The sequence below is a fragment of the Maniola jurtina genome, chromosome 9 (assembly GCF_905333055.1).
Source record: "Maniola jurtina chromosome 9, ilManJurt1.1, whole genome shotgun sequence".
NCBI lineage: Eukaryota > Metazoa > Arthropoda > Insecta > Lepidoptera > Nymphalidae > Maniola > Maniola jurtina.
This window is the reverse complement of record NC_060037.1, coordinates 4,283,790-4,302,874: the sequence shown is the minus strand read 5'-3', so window position 1 is coordinate 4,302,874 and position 19,085 is coordinate 4,283,790. Positions and strand designations below refer to the sequence as shown.

Sequence of the window (19,085 nt, the reverse complement as noted above, 5' to 3'; positions counted from 1 at the left end):
TGACCTGAAGCTGCTAATGCGATATTTTTAACCCCCGACCCAAAAAGAGGGGTGTTATAAGTTTGACGTGTGTATCTGTGTATCTGTGTGTCTGTGTATCTGTGTATCTGTGTATCTGTCTGTGGCATCGTAGCGCCTAAACGAATGAACCGATTTTAATTTAGTTTTTTTTGTTTGAAAGGTGGCTTGATCGAGAGTGTTCTTAGCTATAATCTAAAAAAATTGGTTCAGCCGTTTAAGAGTTATCAGCTCTTTTCTAGTTTTCTTGTAGAAAAGAAGGTTAGATAACCGTTAGGTTCATAATATTATGTCAATAGACAAATGTCAAGCTGTCAAGATGGACGTTGCCTAAATACATAATTATTTATTTGAAAATGATGTTTTGGAAAACTCAAATACTTTGGATCGTCGGGGGTGTTATAAATTTTTAATTTACACTTGTTATTAAAAACTTGTTCGTATGTTGTCAAATTGGTAACAAATTTTTCAGCTAGGTACTTCTAACTTCCTGATTGAGTTGAAATTTTGCAAACGCATGTGGTTTAGATGATAATAGTACGAGTCAGACAGAAAGGTTCCGTACAGATTTTTTTGTGAAGTAACTACAAATTTACAGTCTTCGGATTTTTCACTTTTCTTGTGCTAAGACATTGATGATTCTTACCAAACGTAATTCTAGTTCAACGGGAAATACGCAATAGGTTTTGATTCCCTTGAGGGTCTTGACAGACACGACAGATAGACTGACAAAGAAGTGATACAATAAAGGTTCCTTTTTTCTCAAGAGATAAAGAACCCTAAAAGTAAGTTCTAGAAGTTTGAATAATACCTTTGGCTTGTTGTTGTAACTGTTGCCACATGCTGGCTCGAGCGACCACACTGTTGCTTTTCACTAAGCCCAGAGCAAATCCGGAATGCTCATTGTCTTCATCGCTCCCCCTTTCATCCGGACTCCGAAGAGCTTCGTTCTCAGTGGACTTCCTCACGCGATCCATATTGAAAATAATACTCTGATCTAAAGATGTCGATGACCAATCGTTGCTGCTGTTGGTCGCGTGGTTGGCTTGTATTTCCTGACTCTCGATCAAGCCCAACTCCTCGCCTGAAATCGATAAATTCGTTATTAGTGTCGAGCACGAACCAAAATAGACGTACACTAAATACAATATTGCGTGTACGAAAATTAACCGCGTTGTTACAACACTGCCGAAGCGAAAATAAAGACATCTATATACTAATCTATATACTAATCCGTATTATAAATGCGAAAGTATGTCTGTCTGTTTTGTTTGTGTTTGTCCTTTGCACGGAACATCCGTTAAAACGATTTTGACGCAATTTGGCACAGATTAGGTACTTTGCATCCACATTGGGTACTTTTTATCTCGGAAAATCCACAGCATTTTTAATAAGCAATCCGCTCAACAAATTTTGACGTTTGTTTCAAAGATAGGTTGCGTCCACGAGACGGACATAGGTAAATCAACAAAGACAAAGTTAGAGGGAAAAGCTAGTATTTTTAATTTATAGAATAGCGCTTGACTGCACTCTGACTTGCCGGCATGGGATGATGTAGTTTAACATGGAGTGCGCTTGCCTGGAAGATTCCAATTTACTCTTGACTTGAAGTTCAAGATAAATATTGCGTTTCAAACTATAATTTTAAAGAAACCGTCGGTATGAGGCGTTGACAATGAATATTATGCATGTCACATTGACCCAAATAACAGGGCAGAGACATTTACAAGGTCCCAGTTTATTTCAAAACCGTCCCGTCATGAATATTGGGTCGAAAACCTAATTTCGTCAAATAACATAAACAAACATCGCGCAATGCGAATCGACTGTTTAGATTCTTTCCATATGTTCACTTTATGACGCTGTTACAGTAGGCTTTGATTGCTCGCGGACTAAATAAGTCAAAAGTTGTTTTCGACGTACACTCATGAGTGTACAGCGCTCTTGACTCGTTAAAAATACATTTAATGCTTCTAACTGACCAATTGTATAGTTCTGCGGGTGATTAATGTTGTTTCGAGGTGTTCGCACTAGATTACAACATGGGGTTATTCAAGAGGTGGACCAACAAATTCCTTAAAGGCCGGCAACGCATTGGCGGTTCCTCTGGTGCTGCTAGGGTTCATGGGCGGCGGTAATCACTTAACATTGGTGAGCCGCATGCTCGTTTGCTCGCAATTTTTTTTTTACAAAGGTACTAACCGGAGTGAGGGCCGGAGTCGCGGGATGAGGCGCGATTGTAAACGCCGCTGTCGCAGGACACGTTCAAGCTCCAATTGTCTGCCTCCGCTTGATTGCTTTCGTCCTCGTCCAAGGCACGGCTGTCTTCGTCTAGAGCGACGCGCACTTTGTTTACTTCTTGCTCGATTTCATCCAGAGTAGATTGTTTTCCATTGCTGCAAATTTTTTCGAATTCTAGAAACGTTGCCTCGCCGAAGCTATCGTCCTTGGCTTTGACATGTTTTAAAGCACCGTTGACTAAGGGCAGCTTCTCACTAAATAGGTTGGAGTCGTACGGGGGAAAGTCTGGGTCAGCGAAAGGATCTCGCTCGGGTTCTCCCACGTAGGGGCCCTGGTCTGAAGGAACAGCACCGGACTCGACGGAACAACTCGGAAAACTACAGCCCGCGATGCCGAACGCTTGGAAATTCGCTTGGCTCGGCTCCAAACTGCGAAATGAGAAAAGAAATGCTTTAATATAGAGCATAGACGTTCGCAAGACAGAGACAGTCGCAGTTTTAGTTCACCTTCATATATTTCGATGAGTTATAGCGTGAGTGATCTGGACTGGCAGCCTTGTTCATGGATTTAAGGGAGTTTGACACCATTGGCAATATATTCTAAATTTAAATGTCCAGTCTGTAAGTATAACCTTTATTATGAATTGTTGCCAGAAATTATCTGTAGGACTCGGAACTATAGTGGTCATAGCGTCTATTATAAATCAAATATTAGATTGCTTTTCTATCTAACACAAGAAAAAAACGGCCAAGTTCAAGAAATATTTAATAATCTTACTATTACCATAGTAACTACATAATAACCTACATGTAAAAATAGAACAAAATATGTATGGCGAAAAGTTACGTAGTACATAGCAATAAAATTTTATTGGACAAGAAATACGACTTTATATTTCAACAATATTTCCCGCGAAAGATTCAATACAGAGATCATACGTTTTTCTTCAGGTCTTCTTCATTAAACCTTACATGATAAAATCCAAATTTAACTTGTTTGAGAATTCACAATATAACACGAAACACATGTGTGATTCGAGTAATTATTGTTTCTTTGCATTTGTGTGTGTGAGTGAATCTTCGGGAAAAGTATTGACTTTTAACGACCAAACACCTAGCCGACAGGATCCAAATTCACAAATAATGAAACTTTATTCATATTAATGAGAATAAGCTCAAAAGCTTATAATAGTTAGGAGCTAATAATATTTATATATTATATATTTTCTCTGGACCAAATTTGACTATAGTCGCAGCTACCAACTAGGAGTCTAGCCCACTACGAAGAAAATAAGTGCAAAGTGTGTGCGCAAACACACTATGCACTCTCTATTCCCTCACTCTCATAATCCGATGGGACGCTAATCTAACACAACCGGAGAGAGATCAATTAGTGCAGGAACAACAGCCCGACGTGCTCTCCGTGGCAAGGGGTGTGCAGCCGTCAACTTGTTTACTTAGGACCTGGAGTCTCGTAATTCATAATCCGCAGCCAATGACATTAGGTATGCCCTAGACATGTTCATATTATATGCCGTATGCAATTGGTGGTCGGTGATTATGATTGGTAAGACAGGAGATGCAAAAAGCACAAGAGCAGAGAGCGCTCTACAAATGTGACCCAAGGTTCGTAGTTTAAGTCACCACTATAGATACCTACGAGTATCAAACGTATCTAATTTTTTCTAAGGTTCCGTAGCCGAAGGGGTGCCAACGGGATCCTATTACTAAGCCTCCGCTGTCCGTCCGTCCGTCTGTCTGACATTACCTTGTGAACCGTAATAGGTACAGAATTAAAATTTTCTCAGAACGTATAGTTATTTCTATCGCCGCTATAACAACGAATAATAAATATTTCAAAATGGCCGCCGTAAAATTATAAAAAATTAAGTGTTATTTCGTACACGATGTTGCGGAACCCTTCGTGTGCGAGTTCGACTCGCACTTGACTATTCTTTTTTTTCATAATATACTTAATTAAAATATCATTGCCCGCAGCCCATTAAGTTAGCCTCTAAATGACAGAGAAAGTGCAAAAGATTTAGAACAAAAGCATCAAGAAAGGAGATTAAGACATCAAGACTTCCGCAAGAGTAAAATGGATTAAGCTAAAAGTGCATAGTAATTAGTAACATATGATTTCATGATCAACCCATCGCCGGGTCACTACTGAGCACGGGCCTCCTCTCAGAATGATAAGGGTTTTGCCATAGTCTACCACGCTGCCTGGGCAAGTGCGGATTAGCAGAATTAACACACCTTTAAAAACATTATAGAGAACTCTCAGGCACGCAGGTTTCCACACGTTTTCCTTCACTGTTAAAGCACGTGATATTTAATTGCTAAACACATAGCTCTGAAAAGTTTGAAGGTGCATGCCGAGATAGAACCCCCCACCCCCGAATAGGAAGTTGAACGTCTTAACCGCTAGGCTATCGCCGCTTTCTATAACAGACAAAACACAGAATTAAAGAGCAGCAATTAAGGGCATCTAGAACTGACCGCATCAGATGTTCAGGCCATAAAACATTGGATGCGTGCTGTGGAGTACAACAGAGTCAGAAATAGTTTTGACCCAGTAAACTGGAGCGCTTATTTCCGTCATCAGCAAGCCGACGCGACTAGCACTGCAGGCCTATTCCGAATAGCGGCTCTGAGTATGTAATTTAGCTGTACTGTTGTAAAGGTGATAGCCTACTGGTAAGACAACGTCCTCCTATAATTCGGGAGGTCAGAGGTTAGATCCCGGGCACGCCTCTCTAACTTTTCGGAGTTATATGCTTTTGTTTAGGCCCTATGAGGAGGGTTTATTCCCTAAACCCTTCTCATTGTATGAAGAGACCCGTGCTCAGTAGTGAGCCGGCGGTAGCTTGATCTGTGATAATGATGATGATATTGTAAGGGTGCCGAAATTCTTTGTGGGATGTATACGCTTTTATAACATGACTAGAAAACGTTCACGGTTTCACTTGACGAAAATATAAATTCTCTTTATTCCCTATTCCATATTTCGAAAAATCTGGCACTATCGAATTGAATTGAATTGAAATATGCTTTATTGTACAACCTTCATAAAAAGAAACATAAAAGTAAAACAATACTCAACTAAAATAGTAGTATAGGTACAGTTTAATACACGCTATCTCTTGTGTCCATTTATAAAGGGAACCTATGTGCGTGTCAACTTTTTAAGTCCAAGGATTTGGGCTGGGCAATGATCAGTCAATCAGAATTTTATTTTTATACTAGTTCCCCCACCCCGGCTTCGCCCGGGTAGGTTTATCTATTCCATATATAAATATATTCATGTGTTATATTATTAGGTACAACTCTATGAAGTATGGTCCACTAAAAATACATGAGCTCTTGAATAAATTGCTAAATAGACTATGAAAACAATGTGACAGCACAATAAGAATAAAACCTAAGACACATTGCATCTTCAGGATACCATGTACAAAGTAACGTGCGAGTATGCCCGTTCCTCTCCAACGCCATAACGCAAAAAGGAAACTAACGTAGTCAAATTTTCAAAATTCCAAAGGAGAATTCATCTGGATAGGAATCAGAAGTCGCGTGCTTACATTGTGAGTTGTGGCACTTGATACAAGCCGTGATAAAATAGCATAATTAAACTGATAAATTAGGTGTTTTAATTAAAATGTCATGTTTTATAATTTATGTCTCATTTTCGTTGCGCTCCCGTTTTGCATGGCTGGAAAATGGCCAGAAGCGCTGCGGTAACGCATGCGAGTAATTTTCTTTGTTTTCATAACGGAATATATTTAGGGGATAAGGACGAGACGAGACGAGACGAGACAAGGAGCTGTTACGAAAAAAATAAAATACAGGTGTTCCACAAATGGCCAAACCCTTTTAATCCTCTATCTATGAAGGTACCTACTAACCCGAACTCTTCAAATATACTTGTGCAACCCCTACACTCATCCACCCACGTTGGTCTTTTTAACAGAGGTGTGTTATAAGTTAGACGTGTGTATCTGTCTGTGCCATCGTAGCTCCTAAACTAATGAACCGATTTTAATTTAGTTTGTTTTTGCTTGAAAGGTGGCTTGATCGAGAGTGTTCTTAGCTATAATCGAAGAAAATCGGTTCAGCCGTTTGAAAGTTATCAGCTCTTTTCTATAGTTACTGTAACCTTCACTTGTCGGGGGTGTTATAAATTTTTAATTAACACTTGTAACCACGAACGATTAGGAACTGACTCTATGTCCAATATATAATAAGTATAATATATAATATATACAAAACTCTTACGGTTATTTTCTGGAGCTATTTAACTAACTTTTAGCTGATTGTAGAGAATTACGCCAGAAAAGGGTTTAAAAGCAACATGAAAATTAAATTACTTTTGAAGTTAGCTAACGTATTTACGTATCTCTTTCATTCTAACGCTGAAACGCCTGAAACTACTGATGTTCACTAAAGAGTTCAGGAAAATCGTTAATAATAAATAACCCTAGAATTTAGTGTAAAGACTGTAAAGGTGAAGTCGATTTACAATGTACAACACTACTAACTAAATAATATAAGAATTACTTACAAATTGAAACTAGGCCACTCATCTAAAAATCGAAACATGTTAAAAACTATTTTTTATTGTCGCTCTGTCCAATTTTGATTCTTGCGCCAGCTATACTGAAAGTGATTCAAACATTGAACTGAACTATACGTGTAAGAGATGATGTCAGACTCCACAAAAATTAGCGCATAATGTTTACCGGTGTTACGAAACGGCAATTAGATACCTTATCAGCTGATTAACAACACTTATCCTTTAGGCAAGTACAAATATTAGGACCTTATGCTAAACGCGTTAGAGTGAGGGGTGTCCCAACGATGCAAATTATCTAAATAATACGCGTGGACCAAAAAAAAAAAATCAAAATATTCCATTAATCAAAATGACTAACACATTTTTTTGGATTTACAAAAAAGCAATGACAGTATTTTGAATTGTTTGCAAATATTATGGGCGTATCAGATATTGTATGTGGGGTTTCTCATTTAATGTTAATGAAAACATGATAAACAAAAGCATCAAAACGTTTGATAGATGCCCACGCCTCGCATTTGCTCATCAAAATAATGGCGAGACGCCAAGATTTCGCGTCTACTTCAACTACAATCGACACAAAAGCGTAATCACCTTTAAACAATGAAAATAATATTTAGTGATTCCACACATGCGGAACGAGGGCGTTAGAAAAATGATAGCGAAACTTAGATTATACGTTAATCTGATGGCAATAAGAAAAGAAAAATTGCACAGAGGTGGTAAGAAATGCAGATGCAAAAATTTTAAGCCACGAGTAGCATGAATCACGACCTAGTAATAGAATTTCTATTGCGACTGGTATAAGGAGTAATTTAAATATTACACATTTTCTCACCTTGAAGTTACTGATCTCATTTCATCTATGGTAACTGGTTGAGTTTTGTGGCGCTCTTTATCACGATTTTTCAATTTCGATGTCGAAGGTTGATCTTTCAAAAAATTGTCTTTAGTTAGAGCTTCTTCCATGCTCTTTATTCGGGAAGCTATTGATGGAAAAGATTTACGATTGCTTTCAATGTCCGATTTATCCCTATCCCAATCACTACTGCCGTTTTCACAGTCCTCATCCACTTTCAGGCGGCGATTGTTTAAAATCGAAATAAGTTCGTCATTCACGTCACACACTAAGCTCATTGACCGGGGATTCGCTTTCGGTCGTTGATTTCGCCGACGAATCACTGCACTCGGGAAACTTTCTTCCGGGTCGGCAGCGAGATTTATGACACGCCGCGGTCCAGCCGCCAACAAGTCGCTCGCATCACTACTAAAATTTGTCGCACTAATATTTACATCGTTGTCTGCACAGAATGAGAGCCGTGGGCGCGGCGATTGGCTGCGTTCCCTGGTTAGACTTGAGCCTCTCTGCTTTAAAATCGGTTTGACTGCCGCCTCACATTCTGAGCCAGAATGGTCAGAAGTCCGCGATCTAAGTAAGGACGGTCTTCGGGAACTTCGGTCGTCTTCGCTTATATCGAAACTAGAAGTATGTCCTTCATCCCCAGACAGCTTTTTCGATGATTTAAGTATTGGTTTTTTCGGAAGATCGAAGTCGTAATCATCGTGTTCAGTCGATTTCTTTTTTAGTATGGGTTTCGGTGTCTCTGGTAGTAAAATATCTGGAGAAGGCCGTTCTTCAGAAAAACTCTTTTTCTTGAGTATAGGCCTCACGGTTTCTTTGTCTTCTTCGACGAGTTCAGCGCCACCCGCAGCTGCTAGCAGCACAGCCTGAGCAATCGATACGTGAGAGGATGTGGTACTACTACTAGAGCTTGAATTTGATTTTCTTTTTAAAATTCCATGTGGCTCGGGAGAACCATGTGAAATGTCATTGTCATTTAAGTGGTCTTCTTCTCGGCTCATTTTTCTTTTTAAAATTCCTTGTATTTGCCCATCTGGAGATCTATTTCTTACAACGTCTTCCAAGGACGACCTTCTATTTTTTAAGATGGGTTTACTAGGAGAACCATCTTCAGCAAATGACACTTCCGGGCTGCAAGACCTTCGTCTTGCTACTTGTGATTCATCCAAACTACGTCGTTTCTTTAAAATACCCTGACGCCCAGAGTGACCATTACGTGGTTCGACCACGCTAGGTGAAAACGTGACAGGTGGAGTGGTTATCGTATGGTTGGGAATATTCGCAGTATTGCTCTCTTCGTGAAGTGACTTTCTTTTTAATATTGACACAGGCGTATGGTGAAACGTCGACGAGGTATCGAGACGGCGATTTTGACTAGACGAATCATTATTGAGATCAGAAAACATTGCACTTTGTTTTTCAAAGTCGATAAGCCTCTGACCCGCCGTGTCAATATCGTTTAATCTTTCTGCGACTCCTCTACTTACAACTGGTCTTTCATTGACAAGGCCGTAATTATAGGCATGGTTACTAAATTTTGAGTCAGGGCTTGATGTAAATAAAGTATCATAACGAGGAGTCTCAGTCAAAGTCACATGAACCTTATTACTAGTTAAGTTATTCGATAATTTATTAACTCTATCTAAAGTTTGTTTAGTCAAAGCAGCTAAGTTGTCCATCTCTTGCGAAAGTCGGGAGCTCGCATGTGGTCTCACAGTTTCGTGGAGTGTAGACATTTTATTGCCAGCTTTTGATTTATTTAACTCACCAACGTTCGAATCCACGTTAAATTTCGCATTAGAACTATCATTTGATAAAATTTTACTAGTTATGTTTTTAGTATCGTTACCGTCTTTCGAAGAATTATCTAAACTAGTCAGTCTTTTCTTTGAATTATGATATTTTTCGTTAAGACTTTCATTATCTTTTTGAGCTCGTTGTATTCTATCGTTTCGCGAGTTTTCTGAATCACTTTTTGTTTTGTCAGGGCTTCTTCGAAAACATCTATTTCGAAACTCCAGTTTTGCTTTAGAATTATCTACTTTCAAATTTGCTTCTCTGATTGATTCGTGTTTAACTGGAGATATCGAATTTTGTTTTTCTGGAGTTTTTTTGGACAAAGGAATGCAACTTGGCTTAGCGTTGCCACTATCAGAACTACGGCGTTTTTCAGGAGTTTTGTTTGATGAAGATTTTATGGAAATGGATTTGAATCCGAAATGTGCATTTGAGTTATTTTTAGGCGATACTTTGGAAGACTGTAGTGCAGTTTCGATCTTAGAATGAGGCGCTTCTAAGGACCGACGGTTTCTGGATTTCGTAGCAGTTCCTGTAACAAGACAAAAGAAAGATTAATATTTCAGGCAATCGTAAATAGTATGGGTATATCTAAAACAGATTAACGTAAGAGTATAATGTATGTATGTAGAGGATATAAACGGAAGAGGAAATTGTGGGCCTACGTTGGCATTGTTCTACAAGAGTTCACTGACTGCGCAAACGCCGATCGTGCCGTTTCGCGCGATATGGTGACCGATTCTATTGTTAAACGGCCTCAACGTAACGCGTGCTGCATTATATAATGCAAATAAAAAGCTTTAAACATAAACCTAAACGTTACAACAACATAATATAGTATATTATAATAATAAGATTTATCTCCATATTTACCAAAGACGCAATACCAATTAATGTTTGCCACTAGTTAATCTACATATCAAATATAAAACTATTTTTTGTGTTATTAATTTCAGAGACAGGGAGAATAAGGATAATAGAAGAGAATATATTTTTACTCAAGTAAACTTTTATAAGTGTTTTTGAATCGAGTAATTTACGACTGGTTCGGGATACCGTTCCTACCGAGAAGAACCTGCAAGAAACTCTGCGGTTGCTCTTTTCAAATCTTCAATTTACGATAAAATCGTGTCATACTTTACAAACAAATGCAGCCCCGCGTATTGCTGGAGCGACTGAAATCCATGCCTTTTTATCATTTACATAATCTTTGATTGTATAATATGCTTTTTTTGGAGCATACTTACTTTTAATAGATTTTTTTAAACATGTGTAAAGGCAAGTCCAAATTTGACTGTGGAATTTTATTGTAAAATATTAGGTACACTCATATAAAATATTACACTCATTAATAACATAACATAACATATTACATTATGTAAGTACTTGGCTTAGGCAAAGTTAAAGTCGCCATCCACTAGATTCAAGCAGAATATTTGATGATATCTTCAAAGTTTTAATATATTACGAATGACAATAAAAAAGTTTCTCTCCACTCAATAAAATCGACTGAACTTCGTTTTATTTTCTCGGAATTCGTGCGTAACATGAAGGTTTCAAGTAAACATAATAATATACAGTTAGTCAAACAACTTTGATATACTCGCCGCAGGCCGAGCAATTGGGAATATGATATTAATTCGTGTTGAAACAGCGAAGGCTGCGGTGCGAGCGGTTGGCGACCGCAACGAGCACTGTCCTACCTTGATAATGGAAATCACACCGCAACGGATTTACCGTACGTGCCAGAGACTTTTATCTCTATAGAAAATTCAAATTCAATTTTTTTTTTCATCGCATGCTCTCATACTTTTGTCCTTTACTCACTGCAGATACAGAAAAACAAAAATTGCCCATAATAACAAAACACTTCCAAGCAACATTATCAAATCGACCGACGTTTCTCTCTCACGAGCCCAGAAAAATTGTGAGCCTTATTAAAATTGGTTCTTAAAAGATTCTTCAAATGTCCTTCAGACAGATTGATTTTATGAAAACAATTTTCGTAATCATTTTCAGACTAAAATATATTATTTTCCATTTGTATCTTGTTGTTGAACGTGTCTAGGTGTAGGAGTTTCGAGTCTCGACTGTCAGACTAAATTGATAAATATTTTCTAAGCCCCCGTAATGTAGCAAAATGAAACACTCTTTATCTTTATATTTTACGACGCTCCATTAGCTTGAAACCTGATCCTAATAATCTTTGCATTACATCCAGGGTTAAAGATGATCACACACCTATCAGAAGTCGCCGCAAAAACCGCATTTTTTTTAAGGAAATGATTTAGCAAGCGCACTCTGTATTCTACACAAAGTGTACGGCCTTCTATATTACGAATTATAGCAAGCAATCGTATTCCATACATTAACTATCTATACGAGACCTGGCCACACATAGTAAATATTTAGGAACCCGATGAACCATAAACACTTATTCTTTGGTATCTATGATCGTCATTTCAGTCTTCAAAACGTAAATGACGTAGTTTAAAACTAAGCGTTTTGATAATTTCATCCGCATATCTTTGGCGCGTCCAATGCACTTAACAATTAGACTATAGGCGTACAAGGTAAGCGTAGTCATTATACGAGTACGTTATTTTTCAGTAAAGAAAAAGATGCTGCATTCCGTGCATGTGACGCATACAGTGGGTATAATATATGTGCGACCAACTTTAATCAGAATTACACTTGCAAATGTAATGTTAGTTAGCAAAGTGATAAACCCAGTGAGGTAGATCATGGCAGTTAAGTTTCTATGAATAAGTTAGCGGTTATTGCATTCTGGTACTAATGCTGGAATACAGCAGTTGCAAGTATTAAGTGAGATTAGACAGTTTACTAACTACGTGCCGAATTATGATGCTTATAATGCCCCTTGCATACATTGGCCCCGTGCTCGGCAAATGCAGTCGGCCACCACTTGGCGAACGCGTCGGTACATGGCTGGATGGGGGAGTTTACACGTTGGAAACAAGAATAATATGCAGTTTATTTCTATACCAACATTTTTTATATTAAAATTATGAATAAATAGATATATTATGAACTAAGTAAGAACTTGCACTTTCAAAGACTGCAAACCCTATTGAAAACATTTCATCAGGTTATCTAAAGAAACTCCTTGACATATTTTTTTCAATTAACCTAGAATAGAACATCTTTTAAAGTTGGGCTGAAAAATTATAATGAAGACGGCTGTGCTCACGTATTTAAATTTTGGTTGATACCTAACGGATATCGTTGTTAAGTTTAAATTCATAATAAGACAAAATGCTATCTACGAGTGAGTAAGGCCCAATACAAACCCGCAGAGTGCAGTAAACATTTTCGAAGGTTTCGTCTTTCCATTTCTGAAACCCATATTTTCATTAAGATAGCTCCCATCCCGAAGATGGACATATGGTGATTTTTCCTTAATCCACGCGGATGAGTTCGCGGGCATCATTTATTTGGGACAGACATATATTGCATTCTAGGAATGGCTATAAGCTACTTCTTATCATGGAAAATCAAAATTTCCCACGGGATTATTGAAAACCTAAAGCCACGCGGATGAAGTCGTAGCAATCATCTAGTAGATTGTATATACTTAGGTAATTTACATAAAAAGCACCTTGATAAAAGTTACCATTTGTTTACATTAAACCTCACGGGGTCACACCAAATTGTCCTAGATTATTCATTGCCGTGACGCAGCTTTGTATTCGCAGAAAGCCATTAGCCGGCGGCATTAATTGTTGTGTTGGGGATAAGAGTTTCACTTGGAATATAGAGCGGGCATTGGGAACATTTTCTTGAGGCATAACTTACAAGAGTTACGAGGACGCGGCGGGTTTTGACGACCTCTCTGGCGCATGGTAAACGCTGTGGTTTTATAAGAGTTCGATTCCCGGCAGGGGCTTGGTATTTTATAATTTCTAACTTTCTGGTCTGGTTTAGTTGATTTAGATTTTTAAAGATTGTAATTTCTCAAATTCCTTTCTTAGTGCAGGTTATTACTTATTATATACCACCGCCTTGGCTTTGCACGGGTAGCTTATAACAATTTTTGTATAGATCTTTGAATTTTTTCGAAAATAAAATTCACTCAGGAATAATGTATCTTTCTACTGGTGGAAGAATTTTCAAAATCGGTTCCGAAGTTCCAGAGATTACTTCCTACAAACAAAATTACAAACTTTACCTCCTTATAATACTAATATAGATAGAGAATTGACATACACAAATATTTAGATCCACCGGTTTATACCGTGCGTTGTCTTTCAGTCGAGTCAAAGAAAATGAGAGGCAGCCTTACCCTGCAGCCACAAGATTATGCAAATGTGCATGACGTTGTATTTTAATCCTTCTTGAATTTACTATTGTGTTATAGGCACTATTTTGGTTTTCCCCAATATATACGATGCGATATATATAGTCTGCGATGTGACTAACTATTTGGCCCCAGAGAACTCTGCCATACTCCAATAATATGGCTGCACAGTAAACGTTTGTAAGTAAAGTAGCCAATTGACTCCTATTTCTGGTGCATTGTTCTATCTGTCAATAATGTAAAATTTTAACTATCTCTGGTAGATGACTAGGTAAGCACTTTTGTACTCTTTTATTATAATATATACCTTTTGTGTTCAGCTGTGAAAGTATGATGAATATGGGGTATGACGTACGTTGTTTCAACTTTACTGAAACATAATAAATTGATGAATGATAACATAGATCGTAAGTATATTAACTTCCTTCAAGCGCGAAAATAGTCGGTCAAGGTTTTTTTAATTTCCTAAGGTTCGACGAATACCTCTGAAGGGCACATAATTATATAGGTGGAGTGAAAATTGACTTTTTTTTAAATAATAATTTGAACTCTTTCTTTAAGTACTTTGTTTAAATTGGTATATTTTCTAGTTACCGCGGCTATCAAAACGTAATGTAAAGCTGAGTTTAGATTGTTTTCAAAAAAGACTGCGCCTCGGCTCCGCTTCACTCTGTACGTGTGCATTGCGCCTCAACAATTTACGAAAATCAAGTAGATTTAACCAAAGAAAAATAGTTCTGTACAATATAAACATAACACTAAGCCCATAACTCAAAAAATTGCTGAAATTGTCTATCAGAAGACCTTCATCATAACTTTCTAGTACGAGTAGGTATGTCATGGAAGTTTGTTGTTTCTAGTAGGTAGATAATATGGAAACCTTCTCATAGATACTTTTGTCAAAGTTCAGCACAGTTCAAGTACGTATAGTATCAAGTTAGAAAAGCTTATTGATTATAATATACAAACTTAGTTATATCTAAGTGCCTATTAACGGTCTAATAGTGATGGTATCTCTCGCATATGAACGAGCTATAATAGATTTAGTAGTTAGTAGCTACCACAGGTGCCTTATTTCCGTTATCTATAATAGCTAACTACTCACTCAGCCACTCTATAACAGCTACATTTACATTTAGCTTGCCTTGGCTTAAAATTATTGGTAAGAGCCAGCGCGTGCCGCACCTTCGTTATTTTATAAAAGCTGAAAGTTTCTCTGTGTATAATTGTCCCCAACACAGGGAGGAACGATCAGTGACTATGAAGTTTGGTTTGGATCATAGTGGTTTTGGGGGGTAATAGTACTAAAAAATCAGGTCATGCATTTCCAGACACTTAGTATCCTGGCAATCCCCTGCCAGACACCCTTAAACTTTGAAACTTTAAGGACATCTGGCAGTGGGTTGCCAGATAAATCTATTTGCCATTTGCCAGAAATAATGAAGATCTGGCACGCGCTGTCTCTCTCTATATGCAATTGCAGGCTGAATTACAAACAAACTAGAATAACAGCTGGAGCTGTTTCGTAAAAGCTAAAAAAAATTAGAGTTGGAACAGTGGTAACTGGTGGTAGTGGTGGTTACTGATCGTAGTGAAGGTAACAAGTGGTAGTGTTGGTAACTGTTGGTAGTGGATGTAACTGGTGGTAACTGGTGCTAGTGGTGGTAACTAGTGGTAGAAGACAATAGAAACTGAAGGTAAATAGCCACGTACGAAGCCTTCTGACCTGCCCTACCAGACTAGAGAAACGGGTGATTTAGAAATAATAAATTTCCAAATTGACCCTGCCGGGGAATTGAACTCGGAACCAGCTACTTATAAAAGAAGTTGCTAGCTCTTATAAAGAATATTATGTACCTAACAAGTAATAACCTTATTTCCTAAGGTCTCTCGGGCCATAACACGAGCCGCGATTCTTTGTCGCAAAAATTATTATATTTCACAGTGAAAACCTAATACCTAACTTGTTTGCCCTAGTTCTAGGCATGCTTGTGAGGTAACAAAGAAAAGTATAGAAATACAAAACTCGACAAACGAAAATTGATGATGTGAGAGTGAATCGAAAACTTTAGCGTGTTATGTTTAACATGTAACATTGTTACGACAACCGAAAATTCGTATCGAACTTTCTAAAGATGGAACTTTATGGAGATTTACAGTGAACATGTTATAATAGCTGATATTAATACATACCTTCCACTTTTACTACCAAACTTAGCTCTCCCTTGAAGGATTTTACGCACATACTAGATCATGCCCACGACTTTATCCACGTGGGATAAGTTGATTTTTTTAATCTAACAGAAACTTTTGATTTTCTCGCATGAAAAGTACCCTAGGTACTAGGTATGTAAGGTAACTAGATTAGTTTGTTCGTAGGAAGTAATTTCTGGAACTACTGAATCGATTTTAAAAATTCTTTCACCAATAGAAAGCTACATTCTTCCTGAGGACATAGGCTATATTTTATACTCAAGCACCCGTGGGGAGTCGGGGTGGGTCGCTAGTATTTTATAATAGGTAAGATTCTGACTTGTGACAAGACAAGTGTGAATTATAAATTTATAACACCCCCGCCAAGTGAAGGTTACAGTAACTAGAAAAGAGCTGATAACTTTCAAACGGCTGAACCGATTTTCTTGGATTATAGCTGAGAACACTCTTGGTCAAGCCACCTTTCAAACAAAACTAAATTAAAATCGATTCATTAGTTTAGGAGCTACGATGCCACAGACAGTGTATCTGTCTGTGGCACACACGTCAAACTTATAACACCCCTCTTTTTGGGTCGGGGGTTAAAAATGACGCAAAGCGATGATGAAGAAGTTTGTATTAAAAAGTATTAAGAACCTTACACTTATTCAGTTAGTTTTTTTAATTGCTTTCTGAACTCTAGAAGTACTTTACACTTTAATAGCTCTATGAATTATTTAGTTTCAAGTTAGCGGCGACCATATTTATACCTATCGCAATTCTATTTACTTGTTAAATCTAATTCCACCAAAAACATTTCATGTAAAAAGTTAGCCAAGACTCACAAGTTCATAATGTTTTCACTGTTAAAAAGTTATGAGATCTCTAGTAGAGCCAAGCCCCTAGCTGAGCTTAGATTTGTGCTGGCCATGGGACCTATCCCAAGTCCAAAGTAATATAGCTCTTAAATGTTCTTGACTATATCACATTTATAACAATAAGCCGTCTTTTTTTTTACCAAGATGTAGGGTTTGTAGAATCAGAGCTTGTAAGTAGTGTGATTTGTTATTTATTGTTCAATTGTATTTCCAATTTCTTAATTTTCCTGTAGTTTGTATGCAATTTCTAGTCTACATACCAAATTTCAGCCTTCTAGGACTTCGAGAAGTACTCTAGAATTACAGACTAGAAGTTTTGACTGTCAATAAATCTGAAACTATAAAAGCTAGACAATTGATACTCAATGCGTTTAATAAATCTGCCAAGGACATCTTATCCTGAAAATATCAGCATTCTAGCGATAGAATTTACAGATTTTATTTTCTCATAAGAGGCGTAGAAGGGGGGCATTGCCAATTTCTTAATTTTCCTGTAGTTTGTATGCAATTTCTAGTCTACATACCAAATTTCAGCCTTCTAGGACTTCGGGAAGTACCCTAGAATTACAGACTAGAAGTTTTGACTGTCAATAAATCTGAAACTATAAAAGCTAGACAATTGATACTCAATGCGTTTAATAAAGCTGCCAAGGACATCTTATCCTGAAAATATCAGCATTCTAGCGATAGAATTTACAGATTTGCTTTTCTCATAAGAGGCGTAGAAGGGGGGCATTGCCAATTTCTTAATTTTCCTGTATTTTGTATGCAATTTCTAGTCTACATACCAAATTTCAGCCTTCTAGGACTTCGGGAAGTACCCTAGAATTACAGACTAGAAGTTTTGACTGTCAATAAATCTGAAACTATAAAAGCTAGACAATTGATACTCAATGCGTTTAATCAATTTGCCAAGGACATCTTATCCTGAAAATATCAGCATTCTACCGACAGAATTTACAGATTTGCTTTTCCCATAAGAGTCGTAGAGGGGGGGCATTGCCAATTTCTTAATTTTCCTGTAGTTTGTATGCAATTTCTAGTCTACATACCAAATTTCAGCCTTCTAGAACTTCTGGAAGTACCCTAGAATTACAGACTATGAATAGTGATGATCATCAGTGAGGGACGAAAACGGCGTATTTTAGGTATCAATAAATCTGTAACCATAAAAGCTAGATATTTGATACTTAGTACATTTGGTACATTTGCTGAGGACACCTTATACTGAAAATTTCAGCTTTCTAGCGCCATCCAGACCGAAGTTATGACGGGTCGAAAATACGGCGAAACACTTCAAGAAAAAGGTACTACGTAGCGCCCCGGCCGCCGTTTAGCTCGTCTTGGCGGGGGCACTGCCGTGCCCCCTGATCTTGGTGTTCCAAAAGTGTACACGTGTCTATCAATTTTGAATAAAATATTTCGACTATGACCCGCTTTGTATTAAGATGCTGTACACGAGTCTCTTGCTGATATAATTTTAATTTCAATCAAAAACACATTGCACGAACAAGCTTTTGATCTAAATTACCAATTAATGTTGTACCAAGAATACAAAGGAGGCACCGAAGTAGGTATCCGACGAGCGAAATTCAATTCGCAATCAATGTAAGCCGTTGAGGTGGTTGCTTTATAGCATCCAATAAAAATAGTTGCAGACTTCAAAGCTAGTCCCAGTGTCGTCGAACCGTAGTCCGTAGGCGCCAATTATAAATCCAATGTGAATATCAAGTCAACAGTCTCTTTTTAGGGTTACGTACCTCAAAAGAAACCCTTGTAGGATCACTTCGTTGTGTGTCTGTCTGTCCAGAGCATCGGATAATAGGAAACCACAGGGTACAAGCTACAGAGGCTTTAATCACCCAACCTTTAAATTTCTTAACGCAAATTGTAGACACCAAATATATATTGGACATAGAGTCAGTTCCTAATCGTTCGTAGTTACAAGTGTAAATTAAAAATTTGTAACACCCCCGACAAGTGAAGGTTACAGTAACTAGAAAAGAGTTGACAACTTGCAAACGGCTGAACCGATTTTCTTGGATTATAGCTAAAAATACTCTCGATCAAGCCACCTTTCAAAAAAAAACCAAATTAAAATTGGTTCATTAGTTTAGAAGCTACGAAGCCACAGACAGATACACAGATACATACGTCAAACTTATAACACCCCTCTTTTTGGGTTGGGGGTTAAAAATATATA

At 37.7% G+C, this 19,085-nt stretch overlaps 1 protein-coding gene across 5 annotated transcripts in view; it reads right to left on the bottom strand.

The window, feature by feature from the left end:
• The window catches only part of LOC123868038 (supervillin-like), a 267,108-nt gene that overhangs the window by 112,840 nt on the left and 135,183 nt on the right, over positions 1 to 19,085 (bottom strand). For all 5 annotated transcript variants that reach the window (XM_045910373.1, XM_045910375.1, XM_045910374.1 and 2 more), the window contains 3 exons: positions 7,673 to 10,025; positions 2,221 to 2,687; positions 830 to 1,102 (listed from right to left, as the gene is read on the bottom strand). In XM_045910373.1, coding sequence (XP_045766329.1) covers positions 830 to 1,102; positions 2,221 to 2,687; positions 7,673 to 10,025 — 3,093 coding nt within the window. The remainder of the gene's footprint in view (positions 1 to 829; positions 1,103 to 2,220; positions 2,688 to 7,672; positions 10,026 to 19,085) is intronic.